Raw genomic sequence first — 17,776 nt, forward strand, 5'->3', positions numbered from 1 at the left:
AGCATACACTAAGAGCCCTTTCTCAAAAACCTGGTAGCATGTGCCTGTCATTCCAGCATCATGGGAGGCTGAGATCCATTTGAGGCCAGCCCAGGCAGAAACCTCCATGAGATTCTATCTCAACAGAAAGATGCTGGGACATGCCTATCATTGCAACTACATCAGGGAGCCAAAAATAGGTAGAAAGTGAGACAACATCTTAAAAATGACTAGTACAAAAATAGGGCTAGAGGCTTGGTTTATCAGGAGAGCAACTGCTTAGCAAGTACAAAGCTCTAAGTTCAAAGCTCAGTACTGCAACATCATTAATATAATTATGGTTAAGACTGCCAAAAATTCACTATATTAATATTTGTAAAAAGAACTCAAAGGAAAAGAGGAGAAATAAAATTCCAGAAGAAGCTTACCATCAAACCTGGTGGTCCTGGGGGACCAATTGGCCCTGGTATGCCCATGGGGCCAGCTGGGCCCTGTTATAAAGGGAATAGTAAAAAGAATGAAAAATAAAACAAAACCAAAAAATACAAAAATGAAACTTATCAATATATCTTACAAAAAACTAAGTAGAGGAAATTTAAACTTAAGTTATTGCCAGAATTTTATTCTATAATTCTGTATTACTATGAGCAGAATTTTTAAATATACACAAATAATTCACAAATTTATTATAAAGGAATTTAACTAAGCAGACTGGATAAAGATTTCAGAAAGCTTATATTTTAGAATGGTAGATAAATATATAAGAAATTTCACAAAATAAAGAAATAAAAGTGGGCATTTATTATTCCATTCTTGCTAGAAATAGGAACTGAAACTATACTCCTTTCAAGATGGCCTCTCTAATTTTAGAACAAATAAGACAAAAGACAATGAGGGAAAGAGAATGACTGGAATAAGTAGTAAGGGAATGATGCAAGTATTATGGAATATAATTAGGTGAACTTAAAAGTTGAAAATTTGCCTTCCTTGCAAACCTTATTCTATGCTTAGGTATAAAGATGAGATAATTTTATAATGAAATAAACTCTACTATGTTCACAAGTAGAAATTTATATGAGGATAAAAATAGAGTAAACTACAACCAAGAATAAATCTCAATATACCTAATAGAACAAAATGAGATTGAGAAAATTACATAAATATTACATTAATTTTTTAAAAAGCAGAATGTCTTGATTTTTGTTTATGTTGATTATCATGAATTATAAGTCCCAAGAAATGGTCTTCCTCATCTATAAATAATCAAAAGTCATAGCTAAATGAGGTATACATGCTTACAATCCCAGCATGCAGGAGGCAGGTAGCCTGTGCTACAGAGTGAAATTCTGTTTCAAAAAATAAATAAAAAGTTACTAGTGTGTTTAGGCATGTTACTATACATTAACATAATCTTTTTCTTAGGATTACATTTGATGGTTACAGGGAACTCATTGCTTCCCACAGCATAAAAATAAGACTAGAGAAACATTTTCTGTTTCTAATTTCCAAAACAAATACATCCATGGATTCTGGATAGAAAATTAAAAGAACCTCAATAGAATATATTAAAATACTCCCTGGCTCTAATTGCTCTTATTTTTTTAACATTAATGTTTTTTTAATTGTGAAAATACCATACCGAGGGATTACAATTACATGAGCAAGGTAATGAGTATATTTCTTATCAAGTATTGTTTTTATGTGAAGGTTCATGAATGTCTAGAAAACATGAGATTATAATTTCTATGAATAAGATAAAGGTTATGATGTTATTATATAATCACATTGTAAACAACAAAATCTCTGGATGCTTACTTGTATCCCAGGACGACCTGGATATCCTGGGTTCCCCTTTGGTCCTGGCAGTGATGACATGATGATACTCCCTGGTTCCCCCTAAAAGAAATCACCAATGAAAGTCACAACATTTATTGTACATAAAGAATTGGCAAGAACTAAATTCAACACATAAAGTATATGAAAGATTAGGTTATCTCAGCAATTTAATGAAAAAAACTATCTTTAAAAATTAGAAAGTAGCCAGAGTATACTGAATTACAATATATTTATTAAGTCTGTGGTAACTTCACTAACTCCTATATTAAAAAATGTTTTACACATAAATATTTCTCCAAGAACGATCTTAAGCTCTGAATGAAGTAAATAAAACCTCTGTTTTCATTGGGCAAACAATATGAAAAGGAAATTCAGACCATAATATTTAAACAAATAAGATAGCAACATGTTCTGTCAGGTGTTATGAAGGAAATTACAAGGAACAAGTGAGTGGTAATGAAAGAGTAAATAAAATTATCTTGAGTAGTCAAAATAGAGCAATCTGTGAAGGGAACATTCAGGTCTCAAACTAGAAGATAAGCAAGGAAATTGGCATATTCATATAACTGAATTGAGGACTGCAGATGGAACTTAGTGGTAGAATGCTTGTCTAGTATGCATGAAGTCCTGCGTTTGATCCTCTGAACCACAGAAACAATAAAATAAAATAAAATAAAACTAATGACTGCATGCAGACTGTGTGATCAGTGAGCCAAGGAAAAAGCAGTTTGAGATAAGGCTATAAATTAGGTGCAGGGACTAGAACATGAAGGTCTTCCAAGTCATGGAAAAGAAAGCAGACTTTATTTTAGACATACGGTGGGAAGCCCTTGAACGTTTCTACACAAAGAGATTAAATTATTGATTTATACTTTCAAACATCATTCCTGGTTGGTTGAAAATAAATCAGGCTGGGGCAAGGAGAATAGCAGCAGAAAAAAAAGAGACTAGTAAAGTGGTTACTGTAGTTCAGAGGAAATCTTATGGCTAGTTTAGTGTCAGTGGAGAGAGAAAGTGAATAAATTTAAAATACTTTTTTATAGGCAAACTCAATTATATTCAAGAACAGAATGGAACAAGGATGTAAAAGAGTACAAGAAACAAACACTAAACCTCAGACGCTAGAGGAGGGAATAGATTTATTTGGGGGCAGGTTAGCTTGGAATATATTAATTTAACTGTCTGGGAGATATCTGACTGGTGATGTCAGGCAAGAAGTTGAACATGTACATGTTGAACTCAGACAAAAAGTCTGATTTGGAAACAAATGTAGGCATTTAGTAACTACATAGAATTCCACACTATAGATAATATTGTTACAGATGAAGGAGAAAAAAAGGGTCAGGACTAAGTCCTGCAGGTAAGGAAAGGAGAGAAGAGAGGGGAAAGAAAGAGAGGAGAGAACGGAGAGGGAGGAGAAGGGAGGAGAGAGGAAGAGAGGAATAATATGCATCAAAGATTTTAGTATACTTAGAATATAGATGAAAAATCAGGATAGTGGCTGGATGCCAGTGGTTCATGCCTGTAATCCTAGCAACTCAGGAGGCTAAGCTCTGAATATCATGGTTCAAAGCCAGCCCAGGCAAAGTTCAATGGACTCATCTCCAATTAACCACCAGCAAAACAGAAGTGGAACTGTAGTACAAATAGTGCTAGCCTTGAGCACAAAAGGTCAGGGACAGCATCCAGGCTCTGAGTTCAAGTCCTATGACCGGCAAAAAAATAGAAGAGTATAACAGCCAAAGGAAAAGAATACTTCTAGAGCTAGCAGGTGTCCAACTCTAGCCAAGGGTGGGTGATAAGATAGGAAGGACTAAGTTGTCATAAATTGAGTCTGATATTTTTTCAAGTACATCAGTATACAGTATGTACTTAGAACTGTAAGAACAGAACAAGGTGAACTTCTACACGTGCATCTGCACAATTCCTAGAAGCATTCCTTTCTAGATTCAAGTTAACGTCATTCTCTTGCTGAAGATGCAGACTTTCCAAATATTGTATTCAGATTATTTACCTTGTGAATATGAAATGCTTACCTTCATACCTGGGATACCAGGAGGTCCCTATTATTAAAAAAGAGATTATTTTATATAAATGAGAAGAGAGTAAGCAAACATATACACACTTTCTAAATAGAATATAAAAAATAAATTATTGTTGGGCCTTTCATGAATATGATATATCTTGAATAGCTTAGAAATACTATTTATTAAACAATACCAAATTTTGCTCAGGAGATATCTTATCAACATCTTTTAAAAATTTCTTCTTGTTTTCTACTTTAAAATATATATGGCTTTGTTCCATATGAATGCATTGAGCATATTCTCTATAACCTCTTCTTTGTTAAGTTCTGGGTCCATTATAATCTCAAATTTTAGAACTTACTGGAGGTCCCTGTAAGCCAGAAAAACCGGGACTGCCTGGAAATCCACGTTCTCCCTAGAAATAGTTAAAAAGAAAGAGCATGAAGGAACAAGAAACAGAAGAACTTTGCCAACAAGCAGTGACTTATTGATAAATTTTTTGCAAAAGTCATTTTAAAACATTGCAAAATTCCAAAAGTTCACTTTCACTTTTCAATTTTTTTATATCAACTATCCACATGAATTTAATCTAGTAAAATATTTTTATCCCTATGTATCTATCCCAATCAGTAATAAAGAAAATATTTTTTTACTTCAGTCATTTTCTTTTGACAAATTCCATCTTGAGACCATCACACTACAGATTTCTATCACATTTAATAGTTAATGATTTGCTCCAATTTCCTTCACATGTCTTAAATAGATTCTTATATTAAGTGTCCTATTGCATTTTGCTTTTAGATTAAACTACTTCAAATAGTTTTGTAAAAGAGAGGTGATAAGAAAGAAGGCCATTAATATCACCAACTGGACAATAGCAATAGTTGTAGTAAGCCGGGCACCGGTGGTTCACACCTGTAATCCTAGCTACTCTGGAGGCTGAGATCTGAGGATCGTGGTTCAAAGCCAACCCCGGGCAGGAAAGACCATGAGACTCCTATCTCCAATAAACCACTAGAAAACCGGAAGTGGAGCTGTAGCTCAAGTGGTAGAGCGCTAGCCTTGAGCTGAAGAGCACAGGGACAGCACCCAGGCCCAGAGTTCAAGCCCCATGACCGACAAAAAAAAAAAACAAAGTTATGGTAATTGTAGGTCATTATACATTCTAAGCACTCTATTTTCCCACTCACTATTTTAAAGTACTAATATGAACATTTTACTTAGAAAACAAAAGCTAAATTGGTGTTGAAGAACCCCAATATGAACTCACTTCAAATACTTCTATGTTATAGTAATCCTGGAAACAATTATTTGAGAGGATTTAAAAGAGCCTTGAGCATAAAGGTCAGGGACAGAGCCCAGGCCCTGGGTTCAAGCCCCAGGACGGCCACCAAAAAAAAAAAAATTACATATAATTAATGGACTTGTTCAAACTACACTGTATATATGTATGGAATTATCACAATTAACCCTCTTTGCACTGTTAATATATCCTAATACATTTCTTCAAATTAAATATGAAGCAATCCAAAATATAATTGTATCTAGCCTTTTTTAAGAAAAGGGTATGACTAATGAATGTCATGCCCATTATTACTCTTTACAAATGATAGAATATTTGAAGCATATATAGACTCATTTCCTTTTAACTTACATCCAACTTTATACAAAAGTCAAAGAGGGATTTGGTACCAAGTAATCTTTAATCCAATGCAAAACTCCTAGCTAATTATTCATGATTTTAAAAAAAGAAATTACTGATGTTTATTCTATTGAAAATGTTAGCCCAGAAAACACTCAATGTCCTAAACAGAAAATCATGATACTCTGCTTTGATATTCTTCCTATTGTTCAGACTTTAAGCCTATTACTATCAAGCATACTGCCTAATATTAAGTTGAATCTCACCTTGGTTCCATTGCATCCAGGGATACCTTGAGGTCCTGGGGCTCCATCATGGCCTGGCATTCCCTTTGAAAAGGTATATAACATATATATATATATATATATATATATATGTATATATATATATATACATATATATATAATATTTCTTAAATTATTTTCTAAGGGATTTTTAATAAAAAATCAAATCCAACTTACAGGAAGACCTGGTGTCCCTGGAAATCCAGGTAGTCCAGGAGATCCCTATAATGAAAAAAATTCCTTGAAACAAATGACAACCAAGAACAATTAATATAGTATCCTACTTAAGGGTTTTAGAAAAAATGGTATTTAGAGTAAAAATAGACAAAATGTGTTTCATTGAGAATTGGCATATGTGAATATGTGTGTATGTGTGTGTGCATAATTAGAGGAACCACAACTACAGAAAACATATATAATTAGAGGACACACTACTACAGAAAACAATTGAAGATATTCCCATTTTCAGGAGCAGTCTTCAATGCACTGAGTTGGAACAAAGTAGTGCATGAAATGTCTGATCTAACAGATAAAGTTCTTCCAGATCTGTAATGAATAATAAATTCAGTGGGGATGTGAGGTAAGAAATATATCTGCGCCTGAGGACACTAATGTGATAACTCAAAACATTCTTCAATTAAACTGTCAAGACTGGCAAAAATACAAGTCTGACAACATTCTCTGTAGATGAGGCTGAAGGAAAAAGTACTGTCATGCACAGTTAATGGAAATAACTAGCACAATTACATATGCATATATACAAACCACTTAGCTTAGCAACTCATGTTTATGACCAATCCCAAATATACACTAGGAGTTATGAAACAAAATATAATGTTTAAGGTTAATGGTTTCATCAACATTATAGTGAGAACTAGAGAGGAAATGCAAAAGATTACCCTAAAAGAGCTCATGCCACAAAGCAAAGTCACAAAAAAAATGGAGAGTTTTATGAGAAGGACTTAGGGCAGAAGCTTAAATAATACAGTATATTGGTATTCATTTATGGCACAAAATAAAAAACAACTGTATCTACTTAGATAAATTAAGAATTCTGAAGCTTTTTCTGTTTTTCCAGTACCTTAACTATACCAGTCATAAGTAACATATAAGGAAAACTACATGTTTGGAAAAAGTATACAGCAAATAGAATGATTTTAATGTTATGTATAATTTGTTCATGTAAATAATTGAAGGTCAATGGATCAAAATGTTTAGTTTTTGTGGAGATTTCTTGGTTGTTGTTAGTTTATGCCAGTATTAGAGTTTGAGAATTCAGGGTTGTGTGCTTTTGCTCAACTTTTTCCCTCATGGCTAGGCACTCTACCACTTGAGCCATGCCCCTACTCTGGCTTTTTGCTAGTTAATTGGAGGTAAGAGTCTCTCAAATTTGTCTGCCCAAACTGGCTTTGAAGCATGATTCTCAAATTTCAGCCTCTTGAGTACCAAGGATTACAGGTGTGAGCCACTTACTACTGGCTACTTTGGTTGTTTTTGTCACACATATAAACACGTCACCATTGATGTATTTTATAGAACTAATCAATTAATATACACAGCAGTCCAGATTAAAAAGGACCTTGGATATTATGCTGTTCATTTAGTTTGGCACATGAACTCAGAGAAGTTAAATATGGCCTTTAAAAAAATCAGAATTTGTAAAATTTATATAATTTATATAACTGTAATCCCTCTGTATATTACCTTTATAATAACAATAAAAAATTAAAAATCAGTACTAGTTTTTAAGTAATTTTGTTCTAATTCTAAAAAGAAGTCAGATTTATGTCAACCTAAGAACTTTTAGAAAAAAATGCATTCAGTGTTTCAGTTTTGAGATGCATCCTAATTTTTCAAACCTTAAAACCTAAAAAATTCATGTATCTTTGAAGTGAAGAAATGTTGTATTCTTCTAAAAGTAGTTATTCTTTAACACCATGGTTTAAATCAAACATTTTCCTCAAGAAATGGAGAAAGGTTTCAGATCTCTCCAATTTGTTGATCTAGGAACTCAGAGTTATAAACTTACTTCTGAGTACTGCCTTTCCTGTGTCTCAGAGGAGCTTATAATTTGTGTGTTCATTTTTGTTGACTATCATGAACATTTGAATTTCCTTTCTAATCTCTTCCATGACCCACTGGTGGCTCAACAGTGTGTTGTTTAGCCTCCAAGTTTAGGACAAGCAGAAAAGGTCAGAGGCTATGTACATATGACTATATAAGATGATGTTAAGTGAAATGAAACCCAGGATAGGGACACAACTTGTTTTTTATTTCTTGCTATTGTTTTTAACATATCTAAAATTTACTATGTGAATTTTTTTTGTTTCTCTTGTATGTTCTTCCCCATGGTATAACCCCTGTTTTCACTGTATTTGACGTCAGTGCCCTGCATCTTGTATATACATATTTCTAATTTGGGGAGGGGAAGGGAAATAGCAAAATGCTGAAATAAGGATACAGGTTGACCCATTGTACAATGAGATGTACAAGACACTATGTTGAAAACGAACTTTACAACTTGGGAGGAAAGGGGTGAGTTTGGGAGGTGAGGAGGGAAGGGATGGTAGGGGAAAAACAAAGGAGGAGGTAACAATGCTCGATAGGAAATGTACTCATTACCTTACTCATGTAACTGTAACCCCTCTGTATACTATTTTTTTACAATTAGAAACATTTAAAAAAAGAAATGGAGAAAGGTTTGTACTATCCACATGGGAGACCTGTTACATAGTCATATTGTTTGGGAAATTCTAGCTTCAATCAATTATATTTTACAATTTTTAAGTGATTTGATTTTTTATTTATTTTTTATTTTATTTTATTTTTTTGGGTCCAGTCGTAGGGCCTGAACTCTGGGCCTGGGCTCTGTCCCTCAGCTCTTCAGCTCAAGGCTAACGCTCTACCACTTGAGCCACAGCGCCACTTCCGGCTTTTTTCTTTTTGCTTATGTGATGCTGAGGAATCGAACCCAGGGCCTCATGCATGCAAGGCAAGCGCTCTACCACTGAGCCAATTTCCTAGCCCTTTGATTTTTTAAAAATCAGTATTTTTGTATATGCTAACCATAAACAATTTTAAAATCCTATCTAGGTATATATAAGCAAGTTTATTAAAATATTAAAGTTAATTGTAGACATATACCAATTCTTAAACTTTTTAAATAATATTTTTCTATATTTCAATACAGGTATTTTCTGGTGTTTCATATTTCTTCATTTGTTTCTTTATCTGTTTCCATCAACAAAATTTGCTGTACAGTGACTATTTCTTACTCTGATTCCTTTTGGTCCTGGTGGCCCTGGAATTCCATCATCACCCTGAAAAATACAATATGTTTAGTGAGCTTTTCATTCAAAAAGAACCCTCTAATAGCTAAATTTCTATAATAAAAAATCAAGTTTTGTAAAATTTTGTGAATTTTATTGATAAAGATACATAACTAAGAAAGAAATATTTATTAAAAACACAGAGATAAATTATATGACCAAAATAAGAAAAGCCTTTATTTTCTGAGAAGGAAACTACTGAATGTAAAAAAAAAAAACTATACTTATAAAGTTAATTATGAATCATATAAAAAACATGTACTCATTGCCTTACTCATGTAACTGTAACCCCTTTGTACAGCATCTTTACAATAAAATAAAATTAAAAAATGGACATGATCCTGTAGCCTGTGACTCATTCCTGTAATCCTACTACTCAGGAGGCTGAGAGCTGAGGATCACAGTTCAAAGCCAGCCCGGGGAAAAAAGTTCCTATGAGATTCTTATCTCCAGTTAACCACTCAAAAACTGGAAATGGTGCTGTGGCTCAAGTGGTAGAGGTCTAGCCTTGAGCACAATGTGACTCAGGGACAGTGCCAGGCTCTGAGTTCAAGCTGAACAACAGACAAAAAAGGGAAAAAAAACATGAGATAATGGTTGAGATATTGCCTAAATCATTTATGCACAAACCAAATAAGAGCAAAAAAAAAATGGGCAATTTCACAGTATGTCATTCAGCTTGCCAAAATGGTAATAGTATTTCATCTGTGCCCAAATATATACATTGTTGAATTTGCTTTTCTAAATTTTTGGTTTGTTTCATAAGGTACTTTCTACTAGCAGAGATTAAGAACTGAGAAACTTTCTAGCTTATTGTCTACTCCATGCTGAAGAGGCTATGCATCTGTGTATTAATCAATTTTTATCATAACTTCTTTGCTAAGAATTTAGAGTCTTAGTGAGTTTTTATTAAGTATTTTCTTTTAAAAATTTGAATAAAGGAAACCACATTCTGCTTCATGTAAACCAACATATTCACAGGTTCTGGGAATAAGGATATGGATATTTCAGGTGAGGAAGCCATTGTTCTTCCTATGATACTCTGATATATTTTAAGGATCTCTTTCCATAACAGAAAAAAGTTATAAAAGTATGAGGTAAAACTATCCTTATTCACAAGTGACATGATTATATGCCTACAAAACAATAGATATTTAAAAGAAAATTATAGCCAGTAAGTTAGAAACATGTTCAAAATATTTTATGTATATGTTTAAAAATTGAACAATGAAGCTTAATGAGATTGGTTTAGGAAAAGAGGGAAAGTATGAGGGTGAATCTAGTCAACGTGTATTATATGCATATATGGACATGTCAAAATGAAAACCTCTTGTACAACTAATCAATGATAATAAATTTTAATCCAATAACAATTCAGTAAGTACACATGAAACTAATGATAAATATTAATATTGAAACTGTTATCTCTCAAGATGCATGGTATGCAAAAAACTGAAATACTGGTTCCAAATAAACTCAAAGGTAAGAAGTATTAGTTTTCCTTGGGTTCTACTTAATTTCTATTCCCAAGCACCCATTTCCATAACATAACAGAAATTTAATCTCAGTCTGTTTGAGTACTCATTTCACTCTCACAAGACCAGGCTTAAGTTTTGGAAATGTTTAAATAGCTCTAGTGTCTTCAGAGGCGAGACTGTGCAGTTGAAGTTGAAATTCACTGCAATGTCCCAGGCCAGTAATCTGTGTGGATCGCTGCTTAGAGCTCAACACCATCAAATTGACTGCTTCAGATTTCTTCACTCTTCTATTTCACTCCTGGGTACACAAGAATCATTCTGCATTTTTATTCTTGTGTTATATGAAAATCAGTGGAGTGGCCTATGCACCAAAACTCCATGTTGTCATTTAGAGTCTTGCTATTTCTTTAGTGCTCAAGTTCTACTCAGAAAATTTAGCACAGGTCCTATCTGCTATTGAATCTGATAAAACTACCTCTTCAAAACCACGGGGAGTATTCTCTCAACACCTAAACTGTGATATGATTAAATGTTAAAAATATTCCTAAATGTAAATTAACTATCCTCCTTTATTGGGAGGGCTACCTATTAAGTTGATCTTCTAAACACTTTAATGACTCATTATACCACCATCATAAAAAATAATAAAATTGAGGGGGGGAGTGTACAGTACTAGCCTTTTATGCAGATCCAAAAGCCACTAAAAATTAAAAGATAAAATTTATCTCATTATTACCTGCTCTCATTCATTACTTTAACATGCACATAAAAATTGTATCTTTGCTCTAGGTCCAAGACAGACCACACACATTAATGTCAATGGATATCATACCCCAAACTGACAGAACCAGAACATAAGGCTTACTCTGTGGTGTGGTGGTTGAATTTAACCTCCCTCCTTTTCTCCTCTAGAATAGTTTGTATAAATTCCACCTTGTAAAATTCATAGATATGACTATCCCAGGGAGTCACCACCATTCTGAAAGTGTCAAAACTCCTAGCTGTGCTATGCACTGCCTAAAGCTGCAGGTAAATCTCTGACTGTTGTGCTATTGAATGCTACAAATGGGCATTTTTCTAAAAATGGACAAATTTAGTACCCCATGTACTCTAGTCTTGTTACTCTGGAACTGATTTGTTCCAATAAGTACAGTTGGACACCACAGGAAAAAATATCTTCTCAGATTTCAAATAATTTCTGTCCCAAATGGAAGCACCTAAAACACTGGGATAAAGTTTGGCCCTGATAGTAGCAGCCTTTGCCACATTAAATAGAATTTCCAATTCCCCACAAAAATTGTACCCACAAGGAGGGAATTCTAGCTGATATTCCCAGAACAATGTATATCCCCACTGGAGAATTATTCCTTTTGTCAAAACTAGACCTTCAACATCCCTATAGGAAATTTGCATATGTGAAACATTGATAAAGATTCCAAAATCTTCAAATGAATTCCTCCATTCAAACATATCAGATTACATGGAGTAAGATAGGAACTTCAAAAATAAAGAGATACTACTCAAGAGAATTTTCAGATAGCCTTACATACACTTTACTCATGCATATGCTCTAGGCAAATTTTCCACTGTTAATTATTTAGTTAGAAAAGGAGCATTCCACCCATCCTTGACACTTGTTGAAGATATTAATGACTTCCGTTTTGGGACTTCTCAACTTCTGGCTGACCAAGGGAGGTCTCAGTGATTATCAATACTTCATGTTGCCCCTAGAACATTAACACTGGCAAAGTAGAACAGCCCACCATAAGACTCAAGAACAACTCTTTTTGGCTCTCCAAATTAGTTTCAGTGGGCTTTGGGGGACATCATTTCTTAGCTTGGCAACAGTTACAGCTTGTGGTTATGTCCAGTCTTGGCATACTTAATCACCTGCAAACGCAGTAATACTGATCAGAACCATAATATGCTACAATCTCAAACTAAATGCTTGGTTTCTGACATAGCTCTTTAAAGTACAACTCATTCCATGAATGGGTACCTTATGATTTTTACTCAGGTCCTAGAAAATCAAGAAGTGGAATTAAGAAGACTGACTCTGGTCTAACCACTATGTGTGATTTTAAAGCCCATCCTAAGACCTTCTGATAGGCAACATGAAAGACAACTGTTCTTCCCACACCAAAATTGGCACACATTCAATGTACTATAGTCTTTGGAAGGAGGTGCAGTGAAAAAGACTCAGGCTCTCCTGGCTGGTTGTACTGTTCTGCAGGTAGGCCTCTTTATACATACAAGGTTTTGGTGGAGACTTCTCTATGGAAGGTGCAAGAAACCTGAAGAGATTCTTGGCACCCTCAGTACTTTCCCAGCTCTAGCACTTCTCCCACCCTGCCTCTAGGTGAACACCATTTCAGGAGTTCTTGATTTTGAACTATCCCAACCAAAATGATTCCCAACTTCTGTGTAGATCCATCTGACCATCTTTGGTGGTGTGCCATACAGAAAAAATAGAATAATGGGAGAGTCAGCACTTTCTCCAGTTTAACTTCCTTCTCATGATACTGAGGTAAATGGGTAAAGGCTTGACTGCTTCTTTCATTTTGTCTTGCTGTCTTAATCAGCTGCTCCAACACCTAATAGCTCTGCTCTGTCCAGCATAACAGAGTTCTCAATAGGAATTGACTTTTGCTGAGGATCCCGGTAACAACATATAATTAATAGCATCTTCCAAAAGAATCTAAATGTGGTTGTAATATTCAATTAAGAAAAAAAAATCAATGAAAATCTGAATGAGGTGGTGATATTCAATTAAGAATAAAAATCAAGAAAATCTACTGTTCCATTATTTGATTTAAACAGATTCTCACTATAATTTAGTAACTTTTTAGTTAATTTGATACCTAGTCTCACATTTAAGGTGGCTTAATTACTCTGGTGTTTCAGATGGGAAATATACCTTTTGTCCCTGATGTCCAGGAGGCCCTTCTGGACCTGGAAATCCAGGTAAACCTGGATGGCCTCTTACACCTGGATATCCTTGTTCTCCCTGTAATCAAATAAGAATAAAAAGTAAGGTTACTGGTGAATTTTCGGCACAATTTTGGCTGAGAATCAAAAAGATCAAATGATTGTCCAGATAAAACTAAATTAATGATATCAAATTCATTGTATATGAATGTAATATGGAGAAACTTTTAATACATAAGAAGTAAAACATAAATCATTCTGAATGATATATAAACTTGCTGATTTCACACTATACCTTCTTGGTTTCTTGCAAAGTGAAAAAGTATATTAGTGCCTGGCACTGGTGGCTCACACCTGTAATGGTAGCTACTCAGAAGCCTGAGATCTGAGGATCATGGTTCAAAGCCAGCAGGGGCAGGGAAGTCTGTGAGACTCTTATCTCCAATTAACTACCAGAAAACCAAAAGTGCAGCTATGGCTCCACATGGTAGAGTGCTACCCTTGAGCAAAAGAGCTCAGCGACAGTGACCAGGTCCTGAGTTCAAGCCACGTGGCCAAAAACAACAAAAAAGTATATCAGAAATGAAGTGAGTTAAACATGTTAGCATAAAGTTTAACAGGAAAGATGTCAATAAGGCCAGGAAATCAGATATGTAACATTTAAAGTAAAAGTTTTAAGAGGCAAGGAAGAAGATGGGTAAAAAGGAATCCATGAGAATTTTTTTTATAAAGTAGAAGAAGCCACTCAGATTTGTCATAGAGAAGAGGTGGAAGTCTATCCCAAATGCAAATTCATTAGCTAATTAAAGATTTAACTATACTGTGCCCATCTTTACATTTATGTTTTTGAAACACATTAAAAGGATCCAACATTTTCTTGGTGTCTCTAAATCTTGAGTTGTTTTTCCAGAATTCTGAAGGAGTTCGTTCTGACATTTTGTATTGTATTACTCATGTTTCTGCAGAGAAAAGAATTCATGTCTTTCCCCATTGAATATCATTTTAGTTGTAGGGTTTGGTAGATGCCCTTTAAGGTTAAAGAAATCTTTAATCACTTCAATGATGTGGAAAGTTTTTATCAGGAATGGATACTGAACTTTGTAAAGTGCATTTTCTTTTTCTGTTGAGATCACTAGAAGGTAGGCTTATTAATGTTTCAATACACTTTTAGCTTTTTAATATAGCGAACAAAAATTTGACTTTCAAATGTTAAACTGAACATGAATTCCTGGTATAAATCCCACTTGGTCATAATGTATTATCATCTTTATGTGTCACTGGCTGTAATTTGCTAAAAAGCAAAGAATTTTAGCATTTATGATCATGAAGGATATGGACTACAATTTTCTGGTTTTGTAATATTTTTCTTTGTCTGGTTTTGGTATCTTGGCTATGATGGTTACATAAAATTAGTTGGGGGGAATTCCCAATCTATTTTCTGAAAGTTTGTGAAAGATTGATACAATCTCTTATATTAATTTTTTACAAAATTCATCAGTCAAGCCTTCTAAAACTGGAAATTTTGTGGGAAAGATTGATAAATCAGCATCTTTAGAAGGTACAAAGGTATTAATATTTTGCTTATTTAATTATATTTCTCTTTAAAAAATTTGGGGTTTGGTAGTGTATATATATATGGATATATATTTCTTAACAAATTTGTCCATTTAAACTAAGTTATCAAATATGTTATAATAAGTTTATTCAAAAGTTTCTCATTGCTATTTTAATGACTTTAGGATAATTCCTAATTAAGTATATTGTGATTTTTCCTTATTTTATCATTAGTCATGATATAAATTTATCAATCAGAGTTATGGCTGCGCTTGTTTTTATATTGTTTTTGCCAGTTGATATATATGTATATATTTATCTTTATTTCCTTCATCTTTATTGAAATTTACTTTTCTTGTCCTTTTCTAGTGTTTTAAATGGCAAAGTTCAATCACCAATTTCAATCTTTCTTTCCTCATTTAGAACATAAAACTTTAAAGGTGTTAAAGCCTCAGTTCACATCATTCTTAACTGCTGCTTTTGAATAATATACAACTAGAAGATTTTCTAATTTTTCTTTACTAATTTTTTTCAACGTTTATTTATTTATGTATTTTTGTTGGTCATGGGGCCTGAAGTCTGGGTGCTATCCCTCAGCTCTTCAACTCAAGGCTAGTGCTCTACCACTTGAGCCACAGCACCACTTCTGGCCTTTTCTGCTTATCTGGTGCTGAGGAATCGAACCCAGAGTCTCATGCATGCAACCCAAGCACTCTACCACTGAGCCATCTTCCCAGCCCTCATCAGTTATTTAAACTGGTGTTTTCTAATTTCCATATAGCTGGGGGTTTTCTATGCTTCTTCTTCTTCTTATTTTTAACATTATTATTGCTATTATTATTACTTCCTTATTTACCCCATTGTGTAATTTAAAGTTTTCAAATTTTGGTATTTACAGAAACTAATATGGTGTCCCATCGAATAGTCTATCTGATAAAAATTACATGTGGTCTTAAAATTTTGTAGTTGTTGTACCTGGGCTTTTTTATATGTTGATAAGGTATAGGCTGCTAATTGTGATTCAAATCACATGGGTCTTTGTTTACCTTTTTTAAACCAGTTCTACCAGTTCTACAAATGACTAAGATTAGAGTTTTTTATTCTATCTATCTATCTATCTATCTATCTATCTATCTATCTATCTATCTATCTATCTATCTGTCTGTCTGTCTGTCTGTCTGTCTGTCTGTCTGTCTGTCTGTCTGTCTGTCTGTCTGTCTGCCTATCTATCTATCTATCTATCTATACTTTTTTTATTGTCACTCATGGGGCTTGACCTCAGGGCATGAGTGTTGTCCCTGAGCTTTTTCACTCAAGGCTAGCCCTCTACCACATTCAGTCACAGCACTACTTCTGGTTTTCTGATGGTTAATTGGAGATAAAACTCTAACAGACTTTCTTGCCCAGGCTGGCTTTGAACCATGATCTTCAGATCTCAGACTCCTGAGTAGTTAGGATTACAGGAATGAGCCACCAGAACCCAGTAAGATTGGAGTATTATAATCTATGATTATGAATTTGTCTATCCCTACAATGCTATGAGATTTTTAGCTTCACATATTTTGGAATACTGTTCCTTTGTTTTAAACATTGTTTTATGGGGGCTGGGAATGTGGCTCAGTGCTTGCCTTGCATGCATGAAGCCCTGGGTTCGATTCTTCAGCACCACATAAGCAGAAAAAGCCAGAAGTGGTGCTGTGGCTCAAGTGGTAGAGTGCTATCCTTGAGCAGAAGAGCTGAGGGACAGCACCCAGGTGCAGAGTTTAGCCCCCACGACTGACAAAACACATACACACACACACACACACACACACACACACACACACACACAAAGCAGTGTTTTGTGTTAAATAAGAGAAAAATACATAGTCTTTTATATTTAGTCACATATACTTTGGTTCTACTTATCATTCCTTCCTGCAAATCCACCCTTTATTGATATTTCCCTTTAGCCTGAAGATATTTCTATTTCTTTTACTGTGGTTATGCCCATTAACAATTCCCTACATTCTTATTATTACAAAATATAAACTTGCCATTATTTTTGAAGTATGTTTTCATTCCACAAAATATTTACACTAAGAGACTTCAATATCTAGTTATATTTTTATATTGACACATGCTTTCTAATGAGGATTACTGCCCAATTATTGTTTATTCTTTTAACTCGGTTTTTCTTTCTTGTTTAGATTCCTTATAAGTTGAGCCTATTTACATCCATTTCAGACTTCTTTGTGTGTGTCTGTGTGTGCATATGTGTGCATGCATGTGCACTAGTAATAGGGTTTGAACTCAGAGCCTGAGCCCTTTCCCTGAGCTCTTTTGCTCAATGCTGGCACTCTACCACTTGAAACATAGCTCAACCTCTGGCTGTTTGCTAGTTAATTGGAAATGAGAGTCTCATGGAACTTTTTGACTGAGCTGGCTTCAAACAGTGATTTTCAGATCTCAGCCTCCTGAGTAGCTAGGATTACAGGCATGAGTCACTGGCAACCAGCCCTATTTTAGATTTCTTGATATTTTCACACAAGTCACTGAGACCCTACGCATTAAAGAAGCCTACTGTGTTCCTCAGCTTAGATAATTTCTTATTACGTAAATCTTCAAGTTTGCTGACCCTTCCTTCTGTTTTGGTTTTTGCCGTAAATCTTCAAGTTTGCTGACCCTTTCTTCTGTTTTTGTTTTTGTTTTGGTCGGTCGTGGGGCTTGAACTATGAGC

General features: G+C 34.4%; 1 protein-coding gene across 5 annotated transcripts in view; it reads right to left on the reverse strand.

Annotated features, from left to right (window-relative positions):
* Col4a5 (collagen type IV alpha 5 chain) overlaps positions 1–17,776 on the reverse strand; it is a 205,850-nt gene that overhangs the window by 99,400 nt on the left and 88,674 nt on the right. For 4 of the 5 annotated variants that reach the window (XM_042690044.1, XM_042690043.1, XM_042690042.1 and 1 more), the window contains exons 3-10: positions 13,493–13,582; positions 9,044–9,088; positions 5,946–5,990; positions 5,751–5,813; positions 4,204–4,257; positions 3,852–3,878; positions 1,795–1,875; positions 408–470 (exon numbers count right to left, since the gene is read on the reverse strand). In XM_042690044.1, the coding sequence (XP_042545978.1) occupies positions 408–470; positions 1,795–1,875; positions 3,852–3,878; positions 4,204–4,257; positions 5,751–5,813; positions 5,946–5,990; positions 9,044–9,088; positions 13,493–13,582 (468 nt within the window). The remainder of the gene's footprint in view (positions 1–407; positions 471–1,794; positions 1,876–3,851; positions 3,879–4,203; positions 4,258–5,750; positions 5,814–5,945; positions 5,991–9,043; positions 9,089–13,492; positions 13,583–17,776) is intronic. The other variant, XM_042690045.1, reaches the window with a different exon arrangement.

The sequence above is a fragment of the Dipodomys spectabilis genome, unplaced genomic scaffold, assembly GCF_019054845.1.
Source record: "Dipodomys spectabilis isolate Male_0828 unplaced genomic scaffold, ASM1905484v1 ptg000132l, whole genome shotgun sequence".
In the NCBI taxonomy this organism is placed as follows: Eukaryota; Metazoa; Chordata; class Mammalia; order Rodentia; family Heteromyidae; genus Dipodomys; species Dipodomys spectabilis.